The following is a 20,818-nucleotide window of genomic DNA, read 5'->3' as shown; positions in this document are numbered from 1 at the left end:
ATAAAGCCCTGTATCCACTGTATTTATTCTGACCTGCCTTACATTTTTTATGGTGTTTTTTTAACTTAATATTTTTGATTAATAAAACATTATTTTTAAAAAAAATAATATCTCTAATCTTTTTTTGGTGTTTATTCAAAGTAATTTTTGGCCACCAAAGGTAAACACTATGTCTGGTACCAAACCAACAGCTCATCACCCTAAGAACACCATCCCCACAGTGAAAAATGTTTTCCAGCAGCAGGGACAGGAAAAATGTCTAAATCGAGGGTAAGATGGATGGTGCAAAATACAGAGATATTCTTGAGCATAACCTGTTTCAATCTGTCAGAGATCTGAAACTGGGACAGAGTTTCACCTTCCAACAAGACAGTGACCCAAAGCATACTGCTAAGGAAACACTGGAGTGGTTTACGGGAAAACGTGGAAATGTATTGCGGGGGCATAGTCACAGCCCAGACCTTCATCCAATCGAGAATCTGTGGTCAGACTTGAAGATTGCTCTACACCAGATGAAACCATCTAACTTTTTGCTTTGAGGAATTGGTAAAAAAATCACAGTGGCAAGATGTGGTAAGTTCATAGAGACTTATCCAAAGTGAACTGCCGAATACTGACTTTTTGTCCTATTTGTTGTTTGCATCACAATAAAATGAAAACCAAATGTTCAAAGTTGTAGCTATGTTCTCTACGTGAATAGATGCAAACCCTCAAAAAAAACGTGAAATTTCAGGTTCTGATGTAGCAAAACACGAAAAATGCCAAGGTTGGAGAGAATACTTTTGCATGCCACTGTAGGTTGTCATAGCAAGCCATTAGCGCCCAGTGACCACAGTGTGAGGGTGAAAAAGGAGCGATCTTCCTCTGTCAAACTCCTTACATGAAGCTTTCTCTATTGACGGCAACAGCTGAGGGTTTAAAGTGCTGGGATCTGAGGTAGCTCTGGTTTAAGCACTTTTAACAGGTGCTCAGCTACATATTACAGGTGGCTCCTACTGCAGATTAGGACTCCTGTGCTTGTGTCATCCTTGTGATGTAACTGCATGTCCGCTATCGGTAGACTGCTTGCATCCTGGTTCTACCTTTACATTCTTTTGCAAGAAGGGGCTAAAATGTCACATTTTGCAGGGATACATGTACACAGTGCTGTTACAATAGTAGGAAATTGTTAATTAAATTTAAAGCACCACTGCCTTGCGGGATTTTTTCAACACTGTAGTGGTGCTTCTAATTTAAGACCCTGACTGTTTCATTATACTCACTTGTCGACTTCTTCACCTTTTAATGGAGCAACTCTGGTCCCGAGGAGCCATCTTGTGACCACACACTACTGACTGTCGGTAGTCAGAAGCAACAGTTACAAGTTCTCAATGCAAGTCTATCAAAGGCAGAACAAGGCTCTCATAGACTTGCATTGAAAAGTGACCTCTGGCTAGCCCCAGAAAACACTGGAAAGATCAGGCAGGACACAAACTAATGGAGACCGACAGGAGCAATGGCTACAGAAGGTGAAGCTGGCCGCAGGTAAGTATGAAATAAGGTCAGGGACCTTAGATTAGAAGCGGTAAAATAAAAAAAATAAAAACGTGGTGCTTTAATGAAGAGCTAATATGAACTGTGATAATATACTACAAATACAGTTGTACAGAAAGTAATAAAAATGCCTTAAAACATTCCTTCTCTCTCATTATTCTGGCATTTTCCAAATATATATAATTTTGGTTCCTAATTGACCTAAAACAGGAAAGCTTTATTCTGATTTCATGCCAGATAGTGAGAAAACATGCAAATGTGTGTTTAAATAGTGTATGTAACTTCTAATTTCAACTGTAAATACACACAATGATGCTGCAGCAGAGGCATAATTTACATTAAAGCAAGGAATCAGGCAAATCGTGACCGCACAAAAATAAAGCATGCCATAATGTCATATCATGGGACAATCATAAAACACACATTAAAAAAAAAACCCCAACATCATTTGGATTATGACATCCCAGCATAGTTACGAAAAGCATAACGATGGATAGTAAGACAGAATCTCACAGTGCAAGAAAAAAGTAACCCGCTCTTCCACACTCCATCTTTACTAATAGAATCTTATGTCTAGATGAAGGTGGACAGTTTCAGTTGTTAGGCCTCATTGCTATGCCTGCTAACCTGGTAGTTATGCCTATATGAAGGGGAACATAAAGTAAAGTGGGCTTTACACGCTACAATATCGTTAATGAATTATCGTCACGGTGTTTGTGACGCACATCCGGCGTCATTAACGATATCGTAGCGTGTAACAGTTATGTGCGACCTAAAACGATCGCAAAAGCGGCAAAAATCGTTTGCCGTGGAGAGGTCGTCCTAAAACAAAAAATCGTTTACCTCTCATTAGCGATGTTGTTCCTCGTTCCTGCGGCAGCACACATCGCTACGTGTGACACCGTAGGAGCGACGAACATCTCCTTACCTGCCTCCACCGGCTTTGCGGAACGAAGGAGGTGAGCGGGATGTTTACATCCCGCTCTTCTCCGCTTCTATTGGATGGCTGCCGTGTGACATCGCTGTGACGCCACACTACCCGCCCCCTTAGAAAGGAGGCAGTTCGCCGGCCAGAGCGACGTCGCAGTACAGGTAAGTCCATGTGACGGGTGTAAGCAAGGTTGTGTGTGACGGGCAGGGATTTGCCCGTGTCGCACAACCGACAGAGGCGGGTACAATCGCTTGCGATCTCGCTAGCGAGATCGCAGCGTGTAAAGCCCGCTTAAGCATGCACTACAAACTCTTAAATAAGTTACAGTGCCTTGAAAAAACATTCAAACCCTGTGAACTTTTCTACATTTTTTCACCCACCCACAAAACTTAAAAGAATGTATTTTATTGGAGTTTTATGGGCTATACAACGCAAAGCAGCAAGTATTTGTGAAGTGTAAAAGAAATGATACATGCTTTTCTGGTTTTATTTAAAAAACATAACTCTGAAAATTGTGACCTGCATTTGAATTCAGCCCCCAAGTGAATACTTTGTAGGACCACCTTTCACTGCAATTCCTGCTGCAAGTCTTTTGGGGAGGTCTCCACCAGCTTTGCACATCTAGGAGGCTGTAGTTGTGGCCAATTGTTCTTTGTAAACTAGCTCAGTGAGAAAGGACGGAGGAGTCTGTGAATTGCAATTCAAATCTAGCCCCAGATTCTCAATGGGATTTAGGTCTGGACTGTGATTGGGCCATTCACACACATGAATATGCTGTAATATATACCATCCATTGCAGCTCTGGCACGATGCTTAGAATTGTTGTCCTGCTGGAAGGTGAACCTACATCCCTGTCTCAAATGTTTAAAACTTTAATGCCACAATCACACGTTGAGCAATTGATAATCTTTTATTTTACATCAGTATTTGTAAGCCAAAACCAGGAGTGGATAAAAAAAAAAAAAATACGAAGTGGTGACTTGTTTCTATTACTTTTTCATATGACTTTTCTACTCGTGATTTTGGCTTACACATACAGAGGTAATAAACTCACCAAATAACCTGTGAGCGTGGCCTAACAGGTTTTCCTCCATGATGTTCAGAGCATGGGCTAATATTTTTTCTCATAACCTAATGTTGCTTTACTCTTCACCACAACTTTCTCTCTGACCTATACGGTGTGTTCATTAGTTTTCATGATTCTCTTTGACCCCTAATGTTTTCAAACAAACGTCAGAAGCCCTCATAGAACAGCTTTGGTTAGGCTAAGTTCACACTTCCGTTGTTTTGCATCAGTCACATGCGTTTCTTGACGCATGTGACTGATGCGTTGTACAACGGATGACAGCGGTGACAAAGAAATCAATTTCTTTGTCGGACTCCGTTGTGTGCGGGGGCGGAGTTCGGGTGGCGGAGCTGAGGACGTCAGTGCCGCGGTCTGCATGGCTGGGGACAGGTGAGTGTGTGTACATGCGGAGTTCGGGACGGGGCGGAGCGCGAGGGGGCGGAGCCGAGCGGGGCCGTGGAGCTGAGGATGTCAGTGCCGCGGGGACTGCAAAGCTGGGGACAAGTGAGTGAGTGTGTGAGTGTGTGTGTACACATGCGGAGTGCGGGAGGGGGCGGAGCAGAGTGGTGAAATGTCGGTCTCCTTGCACACTGTATCCAGGGTAAATATCCAGTAACTAAAAGCAAAGCACTTTTTGCTTGGTTACCCGATATTTATCTTGGTTACCAGCATACACCGCTTAGCGTGGGCTCCCTGCACCCATAACCACTGTAAATATCGGGTAACTAACCAAAGCGCATTGCTTGGTTACCCGATGTTTATCCTGGTTATGGGGGCGGGGAGCCAGAGAGCGCATGCGCAGCGAAATCCTACGGATCGCGCTGCTCAAAAAACGTTATATGCTGCGTTGCTTCCGCCCGGCGGTCAGTTAAAAAACGACTGACCGCGATGCAGCGTATGCAACACAGCATCATCAGTCACAATCCGTCACTAATAGAAGCCTATGGGGAAAAACAGGATTCCTGCAAAATATTTTGCAGGATACCGTAATTCCTCAAGGCTACGGATTGTGACTGATGCAAAACAACGGAAGTGTGAACTTAGCCTTATACTGAGAATACATTACACAGGATGACTCATTTTTCTAATCAGGTGCCCTTCTTGAGGCAATTGGTCACTCAGGCTTATTTCGGGGTATCAAACTACAGGGGGCTGAATATAAATGCACGTGACAATGATCATATCTCGATTTTTGACATATTTAGAAAAATGTGGAGAATTTCCTTTACATTTCACAAATACTCGCTTCTTTGTGTTGATAGATCACATAAAATCCCATGAAAAAAAATGAGAAGTATTAATGGGGTATGAATACTTTTTCAAAATACTATATCTTCGTATCAACATTTTTTTCTGCAGTTAAAGTAATACTATGCATATGTGGGAAGTATGTTCTGAGTGTTTACCTGGGTCCATTTTCCTCATTAGAACATGTTGTCCCCTCATCTTCTGAGATGGTTACAATGATGTCTTTTTCCTGGGACTGTGTATCCTCAGAATGACCAGCAGTGTGACTGGACTGGTTGATCTCCTGGACTTGATTTGTTGGGTTACACGTTAGTTTCCTTTGATGGGTAAGCGCAGGGGAAGTGGTCTGAGGATTGGGCTGCAGTTCAGTGACAGATTGATCTTTGAGACTTGTCTCCGAGTTCTCAGAGTCCAAATGACGCTTTGCTTGCTCTGTCCAATCCACTTTCTTTTGGCCTGAATTACTACTTGAATTGGATAACACTGATTGGTGAGTGCCATCCACAGATACAGACAACGATTTGCTGGGCAATTTTTTGGCGCGTGGTGCAGTTGATGTGCTTGTTTTACTGGAGATCTGTTCTTTTGAAGTTTTAGACCGGGATGAAGATGTCAGTGTGGCAGAAGCTGTCTTGCTTGCAACAGGTTTCTTATTGGAAGAAGCAGCTGGAATAAAAGTTAATAAACTACATTACAGAAAAAAATTCACCAAAAATGTCATCATATGTCTTTAAAGGGGTTGTCCCACTAACAAAATAAATTTTAATCAATAGATCTTGGAATCAAAATAAGTTCTACAATTGGATTTGTTGCAAAAATGGTCCTGTGCTGAGATAATCTTATATATGTGCCCCTGCTATGTACTGTGGATAAGTCGTCTGACCGTACAGGGACATGGTCTGAACTTATGACATCTCCTGAGCAGGAAAGGAAGGAAAAGAGTATGCAGATAAGACAACATGGGATTGTAGCTGATTCTTTTTGGGAGTTAAAACATTATTTTTCAACAAGTAAGGAAATGTTTTACCTCACAAAAATAATCAGCTGCAATCCCCTGCTGCCTCGTCTGTATACTCTCTTTTGCTTCCTTCTCTGCCCATGAACTGTGGAAGGGAAGGTGCAGATGGCCCTATCCTAGTTTGATCCGAGTGTCAGCATAGTGTGCTCAGATTTTCTCGTATGATATAATCAGGACACACTGTGAGAAGATGGAGAATAAAATTTCTCCATCTTCTCCATTGTGTCAATGTGCACCTATTGGACTGCACTCAGATGTTATCTGAATGTAATCCAATGATTTGTACGCACTCATTGACTTCCATGGCTGAGTGCAATCTGAGTATCTGATCAAACTTGGACATGAAACATTTTTTCCTTGGCTAGACCATGTACAAAAGGTAAAAAAAAATCTGACATGCTCGGCGACAGACACGAACATTGGTCTGAGCACGAGTCCATGATTTGTTGGATTGCACTTAGATTGAAAATGGGTCCGTCTGCCCATTCCCGTATGAGCAGATAGTGTTCCTGCACGGCCACACACAGTCTTTGCACAATACATACCAGGGGCTTAGCACATTTTTTTTTAAAACATATCCAACTGAGGAACCTATTTTTACTCCAAGATACATTGATTAAAATGTACTTTGCTCATGGCATAACCACTTTAACTATTGTAGCTAACTTTCTCACTACATTAGTTAAAGAAGCACTCCCATCAAAGTTTGTTTTTTTTCTTTTTGTTTTCGTTTGGAGTTTTCATACGGGCCATCATCAGAGCAGGGGCAGCAGTAACTTTTCTTTTGCATCTATCACTATCTAAAGTAGACAATATCACTGTATATACAACATATCGCATAAAAAAACATTTACTAGAACAAAGAAACTGAATGAAGACATAGCTCTGGCTTTGAATCACTAATGTAATATTTAACAATTTAATGGAGATGAGCGGACTTGAACAGTAAAGTTTGAAGTTTGTACCTAAGGCCCCATACACAAGCTGCAGTTTTTGATGCGTTTTTGGTGCAGTTTGTGGTGACCTTATAGTCACTCAGGAGGGGTCAAGTTGGATGTCCTTCCCTTCGCACACCCCATTTGTGAGGTACTCTTGCACAGCATGTACAGTGTAATTACCATATTTCATGGAGTATAAGACGACCCCCAACTTTCCCAGTTAAATGTCCCCATTGTTTAGTAATGTCCCTTGCTGTAATGTCCCCTGCAGTAATTTTCCCATTGTATAGTAATGTCCCCTACTGTAATGTCCCGTACTGTAATGTCCCCATTGTTTAGTAATGCCCCCTGCAGTATTGTCCCCACTGTTTAGTAATGTCCTCCTGCTAGTGCCCTTCTCGTCCCCTAAGGCTACATGCGCACGCTGCGTTTTTTGCTTCGTTTTTGGCTGCAGTTTGTTGTCAGAACTTTCTGACATTTGACTTCCCAGCAAAGTCTATGAGAAGTCAGATTTGCTATGTGCACATTGCAGTTTGTCAGCGTTTTGTCAAAAGTTTGTGACAAAAAAAAAGCAGCATGTTCATTATTCTAGCGCTTTTGTCAACATTTGTCACAAAAACGCAGCAAAAACGCCTGTTGTGAAAAACGCACCAAAAACGCACCTACAATTACAAGCATTTTTTGTGACATTTCCAGGCTCTCTCTGACAAGGTGCAGTTTTGGCTGCAGTTTGCGAGCACAAAAAGATACAGCGTGCGCATGTAGCCTAATATGCCGTTTACACACAATAAAAGATACTCACCTCTCCTCCGTGCCCGCGGTGCCTCCAGCTGCTTCTTGCAGTCCGCAGGCACACAGACCCCTCCGTGATAGTGTCCGGTGTACGGAGCGGCCGCTGCAGGATGTTGTCATGGCTTTACTGCAGTTAAATTCTTTATGGCTCCACAAAGCATTCAACTACATTAAAGCGCGGCCAGCAGCAGAGGCCCTGTGTATTGGACGTGATCGTGGAGGGGTCTATGTGCCTGCGGTCCACAAGAAGCATTCCTCCATGATCACGTCCAATATACGGGGCCGCCGCCGCTGCTGTCAGCGCTTTACTGCAGTTGAATGCTTTGTGGTGCAGTAAAGCATTCAACTTCAGTAAAGCTATGACGACATGCTGCAGCGGCCGCTCCGTGCAGCGGACGCCATCACTGAGGGATCTGTGTGCCTGCAGACTGCAAGAAGCAGCTGAAGCACCACGGGAACGGTGTGTAAACAATGGCAGTGAAGCCATGACAGCCCCGTGCACGCCCGTATAAGATGATACCGGCATATAAGACGACCCCCGACTTTTGAGAAGATTTTCAGGGGGTTAAAAGTCGTCTTATACGCCGCAAAACATGGTATGTACCTTGCCGTCTCTTACTAGGTAAGTATTATCAGAATTTTTAAATTATCTAGATATTCATCTATACAGGACCTTTGGGGCTGTACACCTTAGCAAAATTTCTGCTTAAGTGTTCAATAACTGGCCGAAGATTGAACAGACAATCAAAATTGGGATAGTCTCGGGGAGGACACACTGTGCATAATCACTTTAATGCAAACATTTTTGGATTGCCTTAAATCGTGTCCTTGTCATGACCATGCAGAATACTGCTGTGCTGTATAGTAAATCAGTTCTCCAGTATTGTTGAAGCTCTTTTTTTTTTCTCTAAGCCCATATGCAGCACAATCCTGAAAATGTCAATTTCAGCTGCATTTCCAGGGGTTCATTTGGCATATGAGGACGTGGGATTTTGGGTGAAAAATTAGTTGGGCAAACAAATTTGTCTGAGCCTTTCAGAGGTGACTTGCTGGGGGTCCCTCCTCACTAGATGAGAAGGTAGAAGAGGAGGAAAAGGAAGGGGGAAAAAAAAAAAAAAAAAAGAAGAGGAATGTAGGCTCTTCCTCACTGCCTGAAACGTGTATAAATGATACTATTTATTAATACATTTACTATAAAAAAAATTAGAGGGGAAAAAAAGGAGAGTAGAAAAAAATGAAGAGAAGAAAAAAGGGTAGAAGAAAAAAAAGGAATGCAGGAAAAAAGGAAAGTAGAAAAAAAGGAGAGTAGAAAAAAGGAGAGAAGAAAAGGAGAGTAGAAAAAAAAGGGGAGATGAGAGTGGAACAAGGCATAGAAAAAGGAGAGTAGAAAAAAGGCGTAGAAAAAGGAGAGTAGAAAAAAAGACGTAGAAAAAAGGAGAGCAGAAAAAAAAAAGAAAAAAGGGAAGAAAAATGGAGAGTAGAAAAAATGGAGAGTAGAAATAAAGGAGACTAGAAATAAAGGAGTAGAGAGTAGAAAAAAAAAGAAAAAGGAGAGTAGAAAAAAAGGGGAGATGAGAGTAGAAACAAGGCATAGAAAAAGGAGAGTAGAAAAATGGAGAGTAGAAATAAAGGAGACTAGAAATAAAGGAGTAGAGAGTAGAAAAAAAAAGAAAAAGGAGAGTAGAAAAAAGGTGTAGAAAAAAGGAGAGTAGAAAAAAAAAGGAGAAAAATAGGAGAGTAGAAAAAAAGAAAAAAGGAATAGAGAAAAAAAAGGAGAGAAGTAAAAAGGACAGAATTATAAGAATAGAAAAAAAAGGAGAGTAAAAAAAAGAAAACAGGAGAGAACAAAAATGGAGAAAAAAAGGAAACTTTTTTTTAGAAGAAAAAAAAAGAAAACCTTTGTACAATAAAAAAAAAAGTATAGTGACGTTCACCACACTAATGCGCTACCTATGAAGCTACTTGGCGCTAACGATTATAATTGTTATACATGAGAAAAACGGACATCACTAACTCTAACTCTGCAATGTCCACTCCCCTAATGCACTATTAGTAAAGGTAGTTGGTTGCTAACTATTAAGGTATGTGTCCACGATCAGGACTCACTGCGTTCTGGACGCTGCGGGTCCTGACCTGCGGGGCCACATATCTCTTCCGCAGGAGACCACAGCTGCTTGTACCCACCGTCAGGGTTCAGTGCGCTGCGGTCTCTCGCTTGTGTTCTTCCTACGGAGGACGCATGCGAATCTGCAGTAAACAATTGACATGCTGTGGTCTGGAAAGACGCACAGCAGGTCAGTGTTTACTGTGGAAAAAACAAGCACAGTGATCACGGGATTTCTAGAAATGCCATCTACTATGCTTGTACTGTACAACACAGAGTTTTGAATGCAGCTGAAGCATGCTGGGTGAATACAGGTTGTCATATGGAAAAAAAAATGTCAAAAATATTTTAAAAATAAATGCAATACAAAACCTGATTTAAACAAAAAGATTGTGTTTTCTGATGATAGCTTCCATTTAAAATTGACAACTACTGACAAACTCCGTAAAAATGAATTATATATGTAATCATAGTTGTATATTTGGAGCTGCAAGTATTGGTATCCTTCACCTGTGCCCATGTCCAGAAATCAATGGGTAAGGTCTGACACTCACCACTCTCCTGTGTGGCAGCTCGGCTTGTAGTCTTAAGTGTAGGAGCAGACAGCTGTTTAGAAATGCTTTTGGCTGTCTTTTTGTTGGCAGACTCTTCTTTCTTGTGGCTTGACCCAGCAGAATCTGCAGCAGAACTTTTTGATGGTGTGGCTGATCTTTTTGGTTTGGTCTCGGGTGCTCCCATTGTCTTCTCTGTGTTCTCTAGAGAAGTAGGAGTTGCTCAGTTAAATCATGAAATTCATAGCAGTAACATGTAACATTACACAAGGGAAAAGGAAAATAAAGATGGGACGATAGGAACACATGCCTAGGGATCTGGGAATACACAGCACAATCATGCAATGTACCCAGCCATTCCACCCTCACTTACCCGTGCTGCGGGAGGCTGCTCGATTTGTCAGCTTTGGCAGAGTGGCTGGTGGCTGCTTATTAGTACCACTGGCAGGCTGTTTTGTAGATGTCTCACTTTTCTTATGATTGCCAGCAGTGACTACATTTTTATGAGGGACAGTATTTTTTTTTGGTTTGGGAGGAGGTGGAGCAGGAGGTGGTGGCAATTCAGGACGCACACGACCCCTTTCTACAAAGAAGAAAAGTTGACAGAAAGGCCTACTATTAAGAATTTCATACATTAAGTGAGCAAAGGTAGAGCGGATCCTGCAAGTATACCCCAAAAAAAATCCAATTTACAAAAAGTGAAATGAAGCTCATCATTTTTTTTTAGGGTAAAGAAGGGACATATGAAGTTAGTCTTCTAACATTGTTGGGGTATATGATTGGGAAACAGGTCCGACTTCAGAAGAAAACTGAGATTTTAGATCTTTTAGGCTTTCAACTTTGAGGCAACACTTTTGGGAAGATCTTTTCTCATTGTAGACTGTACACAGTAATAGAGGAGCTTGGAATATGTACCTGGCCTTACCCCCATCTAACACTATTGGGAAGACCTTTTCTCATGGTACACTGTACACAGTAATAGATGAGCTTGGAATATGTACCTGGCCTTACCCCATCTAACACTATTGGGAAGACCTTTTCTCATGGTAGACTGTACACAGTAATAGAGGAGCTTGGAATATGTACCTGGCCTTACCCCCATCTAACACTATTGGGAAGACCTTTTCTCATGGTAGACTGTACACAGTAATAGAGGAGCTTGGAATATGTACCTGGCCTTACCCCCATCTAACACTATTGGGAAGACCTTTTCTCATGGTAGACTGTACACAGTAATAGAGGAGCTTGGAATATGTACCTGGCCTTACTCCCATCTAACACTATTGGGAAGACCTTTTCTCATGGTAGACTGTACACAGAAATAGAGGAGCTTGGAATATGTACCTGGTCTTACCCCATCTAACACTATTGGGAAGACCTTTTCTCATGGTACACTGTACACAGAAATAGAGGAGCTTGGAATATGTACCTGGTCTTACCCCATCTAACACTATTGGGAAGACCTGCAATGTAGATTGTGGGGCAGACCTTCTCATCTAACTGTGTAACCTCACAAATGCTCTTCTGCATAGGTAAAATGACATACTCCCTAATCTTGTAGAAGGCCTTGTCAGAAGAATGTAAGCCACTGTAGTGGCATAAGGAAGGCCAAATGGTTTTGGAATAGGATTTCCATTGCACTCATGGGCCTAATGGGTAGGTGTTCACACACTTGTCACCATAGAGTGCAGTGTGACCTCAAGACAAATAAACAATAATGTATATGCATCGAATCACATTAAGAAATGATATCAAACGTTATACAAGTCAAACAAGGCCAAGGTTTGAGATCGGTGTATATTTCCTTACACAGCACAGCAGCTACTAGAAAAGAGGAAACAGATACTGGTGTTTCCGCTGCCCTTGCAATACTGGAGAAACATAAATCCCCAGTCATGTAGATAAAAGGGCTCTAAATGGTGGGTGGCACACCATACGATGGGAGATTTACAGAAAGCATGCTCCTCATAAATAAATCAGAAGAATCAGATGGAAGCTTCTATCAGTCACTAGTTACAGAATATTTCTCAAACTGGGCTTCTAAATATAGCTTCTCTTAACATTCTTTGTTGAAAAAAGCCTGATAATTTATGGTCAGATACTGTTACATAGGATTAAAAGGGAATCTACATTTTATTAAAATATGTGCATATAGACAATAATTTAATTAGAAGAACCCATAAACAGTGCATGCCTAGGACATTCAATCCAGAAAGTGCTCTTTAGTGCAGAAGTGACTATGCTATACTATGGCTCGCTGGGGTTTACGGTAATTAGAGGGCTTCTCACACTTAACATTTCTACCAATTTTATATTCTATACATAGTTCACTGGCAAGAGTCCAACTGCAGGTCTCTTTATAGATCCAAAAAGAAGAAAGAGGTTACGACTTCCACTCGTTTGGGATTTGGCAACAGTCTGACATCATTAAAATCTTAGCAGAAATAGGAGATTGCCAACTCCAGCTTATGTGACTATCCTATGGCCATCTCTGCCAAGTATGGAGATCTAGCAACCCAGTTCTGAGGGTCAGTGGGTGGTCCTTGTATCTATATTGATATGCCCCAATTGTTAATAAAATTGATGATCTAAGTGGCTGCAGCTTGCTTTAGAATAAAATGTGTTTTGCTCTGCCTTCTCAGGTCTGATGTCACGTCAATAGCACTGCAGCCGCTCAGTGACTCTGATCGCCTCGTATCATCATTTCGGGTAGAACCACTGAGCTCACTCATTGAGGCATTGTCAGCACTGCAGACATTAAAAGGCGCTGGAAACAGCAGTTGAGACTCAGTGCTGGATGCATGGAGGGCGAGTAAAGCCAAGTTTATTGATTTATAACAAACCGTGCCTAGCAGACAGGGGTTTTCCAAAACCAGAAAGCCCCTTTGCAATGTTTAACTCTTGATTTTTGTCTTAGTCACCAGCTGACAGCGACTTACCTGTTTCACTGTCTATACTGTAATCACCCGTGCATCCCATCAAAATACAGACAAAAAGAAGAAAAATGTGCTTTTTATACAAGTTTGGGAAAGCAGGTGCCAAAGGAGAATCAGATGACAAAATAATAAGGGACATTCAGCTAGTAGAGCTGAGGACTATCTACACCAGTGCTTCCGAAACTTCAGACCTTAGGGCTTCCCAACAGATCACGATTTTAGGATTTCCTTCGAATTGCACAGAAGTGTGGATGTGGTGGGATTTTTAATTACCCCCTTTTAATTGCCAATGCAATCAATTATTATATTCCAGCTCCAAACACCAAGAGGTTTGTTTATCATGAGTGGTATTTTTTGTACAGGTAGAGGTGTTCGATACAGCATGTGACACCACCCTGTGAATGCTCAAATAAAACATCATAGTTACATTATCTAGTTACTTTTCAATAATATGTTCCTACCATACGTACAGGACAGACATTCATAGCATTACCTTTCTTCTCGTCTTTCTTCTCTTCTACCCCAGTTGCCTTTGATGCAATCGCTCCATTTCCAGTTATCGGTTTCTGCTCACTTGAGGTCTCCTCACCGATTGGCACAGTATGACCATTTGATGTTCCCATATTTAATGGGGCATCACTATCTATAAAAATGCAAATGCATGTTGAAGTTTATTAAGACATGCAATGTTATATTTGAATATATAGATAGAAGACTTTTTCTCACGTTCACAAGTACGGACCATGATGTCCGCCTAACTGTGGGTCCCCTAACCTGAACTCAACAGCCTTATATATGATTAGGAGGCTGTTGTTTTCGGGTCAGAAAACCCCGTCCAATTGTACCATAAATGTCAGACAAGTGAAACTGGCCTATACGTGTTCATGTTTGTGCTAGACTATAAGAGAAGGGTCTATATTTAGTAAAAAGTACGATATAATAGTAATAATCTATTGCATACGGCAGACTTCATTTCAAAGTACTCCAGATGTCAGTTGCGACACCAAGATTCATTAAGGAGTTGGGCTCATGTTCTTGTTTAGACGCATACTGCTCCTATCCTCATGGATTCCTGCCTGCCAGGGGGCAATGCACTCCTGATGACTGACCATTTGAACAAGCAACATGGTAGCGTCACTAGCCAGAACTGTGCCCTCTCTGAGGCTGAAAGCAGAGCTGGAAGAGATGGTGCTGGATAGGGAATAGATCTGGAGTGACTGAGGCACACAGTGTGTTTTGAACATGTGCACGTAAATATTTTGAAGATTGAAATCCTGCTGACAGATTCCTTTTAAATTATCTGCATTTTTTATATATACATTACCAGTCATTGGATTTGTAGATGATGTGCTTCTAAGATTTCTCATAAAATGACAAATTGTAATGTCAAAAAAAAAAAAAAAAAAGGGGAGACAAGCACATCAGGGTAATATTGTATTTTAACATTGATATTGGGGGGTGAGGGGACTGCTCACCTGATTGGGTTGTGTATGTCACAACTCCAATAAATGCCCATAGATTATTCAGCTAGTGCAATCATGTCTGCAGATAAAGAAGGTATTCCTCTGCACGTCGATGAAGGACAAGTAGGAGATAGATTGATAAATCGCGCTGCTGTGAAGGAGGCGTAGCTCCACGTGTGGCAATACTTCATGTGGCTTTAATTTTCACGTTTCACGTTAGTACTGAACATATTCTCATATTGGTTCATATATACTTCAGTTTTCAGAAAGGGTTTGGGGCGTACCTGAAACGCGTAAATAAAAGCTACTACGTCTCCTTCGCAGCACTGCGGACTACCAGAACGTCTATCTCCTACTTCTCCGTTATCTCAAAAAAGACACAGAAAACGAAAGCAAGAAAAAAAACAAGTCTGTGCTATATGAGGAAGTGTGATAACCCTCACCATTGTCTGGTATTTCTTTAAGGACTCCTCTTCTTATAAGTTCATCTCGGCTCTGTCTCATGGATATTTTGCGTTCTAATACTGAGAAAAGATAAGCAAAGTATATGAAGCTCCATGTATAGGAAAACAAATCCAAAATAACATCTTATTTATGAAGACTGGCTGATTCAGACTGATAAATGTGCAACTGAGGTGCCTGGACTCTTCAGTTACCCAAAATTGACATCTGTAAACACAATCTATTTTACAAGTACATGGTCTCAATCTGGAAGGCCTTTAATAACGGGCACATGCTGAGTGATATTCCTCATACAGCTTCTGGAAATGTCATTTAGGTTTCTTTATAATCATGTACAGCTTTTCTCCATGTTTTATCTTACCACATATCAGTTTAAGTGTAAAGCTTCTACATTCAGGAATGAAGCCTGTTCGAATAAATCTATAACTTAACAAGCCAACCACTAAAGTACATTATTTGGCGTCTATTCTTACCAGTGTCGGCTTTAGTTATAAATAGTGTTGAGCGGACCCGGACTTGAAAAATCCGGATCCGCGCGATTTCAGCGGTAGATCTGGGTCCGACCCGGGCGCGGGATTCCAGGTGTACGATCCGGATTCGGTTCTCTCTCATTCTCTCTCTCTCTCTCTCGTTCTCTCTCTCTCGCTCTCTCTCTCTCGCTCTCTCTCTCTCGTTCTCTCTCTCGTTCTCTCTCTCTCTCTCGTGTTCTCTCTCTCTCTCGTTCTCTCTCTCTCTCGTTCTCTCTCTCGCTCTCTCTCTCTCTCGCTCTCTCTCTCTCTCGCTCTCTCTCTCTCTCGCTCTCTCTCTCTCTCGTTCTCTCTCTCTCTCGTTCTCTCTCTCTCTCGTTCTCTCTCTCTCTCGTTCTCTCTCTCTCTCGTTCTCTCTCTCTCTCGTTCTCTCTCTCTCTCGTTCTCTCTCTCTCTCGTTCTCTCTCTCTCTCGTTCTCTCTCTCTCTCGTTCTCTCTCTCTCTCGTTCTCTCTCTCTCTCGTTCTCTCTCTCTCTCGTTCTCTCTCTCTCTCGTTCTCTCTCTCTCTCGTTCTCTCTCTCTCGTTCTCTCTCTCTCGTTCTCTCTCTCTCGTTCTCTCTCTCTCGTTCTCTCTCTCTCTCGTGTTCTCTCTCTCTCGTGTTCACTCACACTCACACTCACTCTCTCTCTCTCATCCCGGATTCAGCTCCTCATTGACATATATTGGGCCGGATTCCGGATCGGATCCGGACTTCGTTGTCAACCCGCCACTGATCCGCCAGACCTGGATTATTAGCAATCCGCACAACTCTAGTTATAAAGTAAAACAAACTATGAAGAAGCCCCTCCCTGTGGCGTTATGATGAAAGGCATGGGTCTAAAAAGTGGAGGACTTACTAAACTGAATGAGCCAAAAACAAGCATGCAACAGATCACAAACACCTAGAGAACTAGCACTAAATGTGATGCATGTCAAAGGGCAACAAGAGTGAAACAAAAACCAACCACCATGTATTTATGTTTAAATAGCCGGCTGACTGTGAGAAACAGATGAGTCAAGATATTTTAACTTCCCTTTCATATACAAAATTAATGCAAATATAATTTTTTAACATTTTTTTTTATTGAGTAGACAAATTATTTCCAGTAAAATTTCTGACCAAATACATTTTTTTTAATCTAGATTTTGCTTTTTAAAATATTTTGCTACATCTTTGAAATCAACTTGGATATTTTATTGAAGAAATACAAATAAGTAATACCTGGAGCTAATTCTCCCAAGCATATAACAACCAATTTGTTGCTACTCAAGGTATTAAAGAGAATCTGTCAGCAGGGTTTTGCCACTTAATATGAGAGCAGCATAATGTAGAGACACTGACCCATATTCCAGCGATGTGTCACTTACAGAGCAGCTTACTGTAGTTTTGCTAAAATCACAGTTCCATCAGCAGTAGAATCTAACTAGTAGAGTAGTAAACCTGCTGTCATGTAGTCCGTTATATTCATGAGCTCCATCACACCAAACCCCACCACTGATTGGCAGATTTCTGTGCATAGGCAGAAATCTGCCAATCAGTGGTGTGGGTGAGGTTATACAGAGCTCAATATTCAGAGAACTGGTAGATCTGCAGCAGAGAAAACAGTGATTTTATCAAAACAGCAAACAGCTTAGTAAGTCACATTACTGAAATCAGGGTCTCTGCCCCTACATCATGCTATCCTCAAATTGTGTTGCAAAAAGCTGGTGACAGGTTCACTTTAAGGAAAGTAGCATATGCAGTGTACTCCCTGGATCAGGTATGTACTCATATTCACCCTATTAAAAGGGAACCAACCAGCAGAATTTTGCTGTGTAAAGTAAAGTCAGTGCCACACTGGCGCTAGGAGGCTGAATGTAATATCTTTACTTCACAGATTGCATGCTTGATTGCTGAAAAATCTTTACTCCAAGTCCCAGAAATGCACTGCTTGTTTGATTGGCGTGTGCCTTGGGGAGGGACTATGTGGGTCGGGTCTTGCAATCTTCATTCACCCCTGTATCCGCCCGGTATGCTGGCTTGACCTTTATTCCCCCTGATGCCGCCTTTTCCTTCATGTCCGGCACAGTAGCGTTGGGAAGCATTTAATCAACTTATCACTAAGATGGCGTTGAATCCAGCGCCTTTGCAAAGTGCGATCTCCGGTGCCATCTCATTGAAGACGTCTCCTCCTGCTTCCTATGTGTCCGATGCTGTTGCCACCGGCGGTTTGATTCTAAGTGTCCCATTTGTTTTGTGTGCGGTGAGATACTGCTGCTTGTCGGACTCCTCTTCTATTAGGACCACATGTGCTCCCACAGTCTTTAAGCGGGAAAAGGATGCGAGGGTGCAATATGCCACCCTCAGAAACAGCATAGGAAGCAGGAGGAGACAGACAGTCTTCAATAACATGGCGCCGGAAATCGCACTATGCACAAGCGCTGACTGACCACATCTTAGTGAAGGGTTGATTAAATACTTCAAAATGCTAAAGGAAAAGGCTGCGACGGGGAATAAAGGCCAGGTCAGCATACAGGGCTGCCATAAAAAAAAAAAAAAAAGGACGCGACCCACAAAGTCCTGCCCCGATGCACACACCAATCTAACGAGCAGTGACTTTCTGGGACTTGGAGCATCCAATCTGTGCAGTAAAGGTATCATTGCACTCAGCCTCCTAGCACCAGTGTGGCACTGGCTTTACTTTATATAGCAACATTTTACTCGTTTGTTCCCTTTAAGTGGCATCATAATAGAGTCCTCGAAGATAAAATAAGCCCCCAGAGTGCCCACATACATAATATGCTAGCAGAGTGCACTCTAACCATGATAAAATGGTGCCACGCTCTAACTTAAGATGGCTTAAGGCAGTCACAGAATGATCTCTGGGTCTAGAAAGGTGAAATGATTAACTTCAGGGTATGTTTTAATTACAAAATAAAATTGGAAAGACATTGTAAATCTGGGATGATTGCTTCCCAAACTAGGAGGTTACAGTGTCGGCAATACTCTGGATAACATGGACCTGTGAATTCAGTCACCAGTGTGCTTCCACAGCCAGCTAACTCCCCTTACTTGCTATCACCTATACTAAGATCAGTGCTGAGGCCGCTGAAAATGCAGGACATAAAGGAGGGGCCAATGGCTCCATTTTTATTTAATAAGTCTGTGTAATATATCTCATCAGAGACGTCGGTTTTGCTCCTGGACTGATATTTCAATCTCAAAATTCTCAAAGCACGGGTAAAATGTGTACTCTGGGAACACAGAATTTCACATTACAGAGATAGGAGATGGCAGATGTTACTGATACAAGGGGTGATGTGGGAAGCTAGGTAGAAAATCACTAGAAACAGTCATCTGCTATCTCCGTAGTGTATAAATCGGTCTTCACTGAATACAGATTTTACCCATGAAATGTGGTCTAAGGGGAAGACTTTTCTCCTTGCGGAGACCTGACAAACCAATCTAGCTGTTATTATAGATGCAATGCTCCTGTGGGTAATATTCAAATAACCTCTTCAGGGAGGAAGGAGATTAACTCTAGCGCCACCTATTGGAAGTAGCAATCCTAAGTCAAAAGTGACCCTTTAACAAGCCTTTTCATATGACCTAGCAGTTATCCCAGATCAGAACCTCAATTTGTAGACACTGTGAAATGAGAATTTTGATAAGGACTGATCACCCTGGTGAAGATGATCAGATTTGTCTGAAAGATATACCATGTTTTTCCAAAAATAAGACACAGTCTTATACTTTTTTTTTTGCCCTCCAAAAGAGCACTAGGGCTTATTTTGGAGAAACATGGTTGGGGATAAGTTCACCCCCCAAAAAAGCAGACACCCCCCCCCCACTTCCCAGGAGACTCATACTTGCCAGACCAAAAAGTCTGCGTGGCTCCCAGGTCTTCCCTGTTATCTCCAGTGGGTGCTGTACATTGTCCTCCCCTGCTTCTGGATGGCTGACTGACACTAACACTAACACTGACTGACTGACTGACACACACACACACACTCATTGCATCCAACGTTACAGAATACTTCTGGCCGCAGGGAATGATGGGAGGAAGTCACATGTCCGACCCGCAGGTCCTGTAAGCAAGCATTATTGCGCTCCACTGCACTGCCTCCCAATATTCTACCAGCCAGAAGAAATTGGTGTCGCTGGATGTGGTGAGTGTGTGCGTGATGCGATGTGTGTGTGTGTAATCTGATGTGTGTGTGTGTGTGAGATCGGATGTGTGTGTGTGTGTGTGTGTGAGATCGGAGGTGTGCAGGGGTGAGATCACTGCGAGTCCTTGCTCGGCGTCTGGGGAGTGTGATTGCAGGGTGCCCTCTTTCTATAATGAAGTGTCCTGCAGTATCTATCTTTTTTAGCTGCACGGCCACTTCGTTACTGAACCGCGACTAGGGCTTTTTTTCAGGGGAGGGCTTATATTTAAGCTTTGCTCCGAAAATCCCTGCTAGGGCTTATTTTTGGTGGATGGCTTATTTTTTGCAAAAACATGGTATGACAAAATTACTTATTTTCGTGTGAAAGATTGATTTATGAAATAAAAATGACGGCTACCTCCATGTACACATAAAATAATTTGCTACTCCCTTTTTGGATAAGATACTGAAATCTCAGTTATTTAGGCTTTGTGCGCACTAGAAATGTGAAGTTTCTCAAGAAAATTTCTTGAGAAACTTCTGGGAGTGGAAGATTTCCGGACCTCCGGAAAAAATCTGCACCAAATCCGCGGTAAATCCGCATGGGGATTTGCCGCGGATTAGCCGCGATTTTCCCGCAGGTTGTTCCCTGCGGATTTTGCAGGCTGTACTGCAGAAATCCGCAGGGTACCTGCGGAAAAGAATTCACATGCTCATTTTCTCAAGAAATTTTCTCAAGAAAATCTTCTGAAGGAAATTTCTTGAGAAAAATCCGCAGCGTGTGCACAGCTATTTTTTTTCTCATAGGATTTGCTGGGAAATGTCTGCACAAAGATTGCAGACATTTCTCAAGAAATTTCCGCAGCAAATCCGCGGGTAAAACGGCCTAGTGTGCACATAGCCTTAAACAGGAAGGAAGCCTGAAAGTAATTCACGTGTCCTCCTAAATAAGGCTATGTTCACACACTGCGTTTTTTACCTGCGTTTTTGGTCCGTTTTTGCTGCAGAAATTTCTTGAGAAATTCTTGTAACCTTTCTGCAGACATTCCCCAGCAAAACCTATGGCAAAAAAAATTAGCTGTGCGCACACTGCGTTTTTTTCTTAAGAAAATTCTTTCAGTAGATTTTCTTAAGAAAAAGA

General features: G+C 42.0%; 1 protein-coding gene across 4 annotated transcripts in view; it reads right to left on the bottom strand.

Moving 5' to 3' along the window:
• The window catches only part of PHACTR2 (phosphatase and actin regulator 2), a 352,744-nt gene that overhangs the window by 51,986 nt on the left and 279,940 nt on the right, over positions 1-20,818 (bottom strand). For 3 of the 4 annotated variants that reach the window (XM_075339808.1, XM_075339806.1, XM_075339807.1), the window contains exons 3-7: positions 15,024-15,104; positions 13,611-13,760; positions 10,555-10,764; positions 10,185-10,385; positions 4,937-5,444 (exon numbers count right to left, since the gene is read on the bottom strand). In XM_075339808.1, coding sequence (XP_075195923.1) covers positions 4,937-5,444; positions 10,185-10,385; positions 10,555-10,764; positions 13,611-13,760; positions 15,024-15,104 — 1,150 coding nt within the window. The remainder of the gene's footprint in view (positions 1-4,936; positions 5,445-10,184; positions 10,386-10,554; positions 10,765-13,610; positions 13,761-15,023; positions 15,105-20,818) is intronic. The other variant, XM_075339809.1, reaches the window with a different exon arrangement.

The sequence above is a fragment of the Anomaloglossus baeobatrachus genome, chromosome 3 (genome assembly GCF_048569485.1).
Source record: "Anomaloglossus baeobatrachus isolate aAnoBae1 chromosome 3, aAnoBae1.hap1, whole genome shotgun sequence".
In the NCBI taxonomy this organism is placed as follows: Eukaryota; Metazoa; Chordata; class Amphibia; order Anura; family Aromobatidae; genus Anomaloglossus; species Anomaloglossus baeobatrachus.
This window is presented reverse-complemented; position numbering and strand designations above follow the sequence as displayed.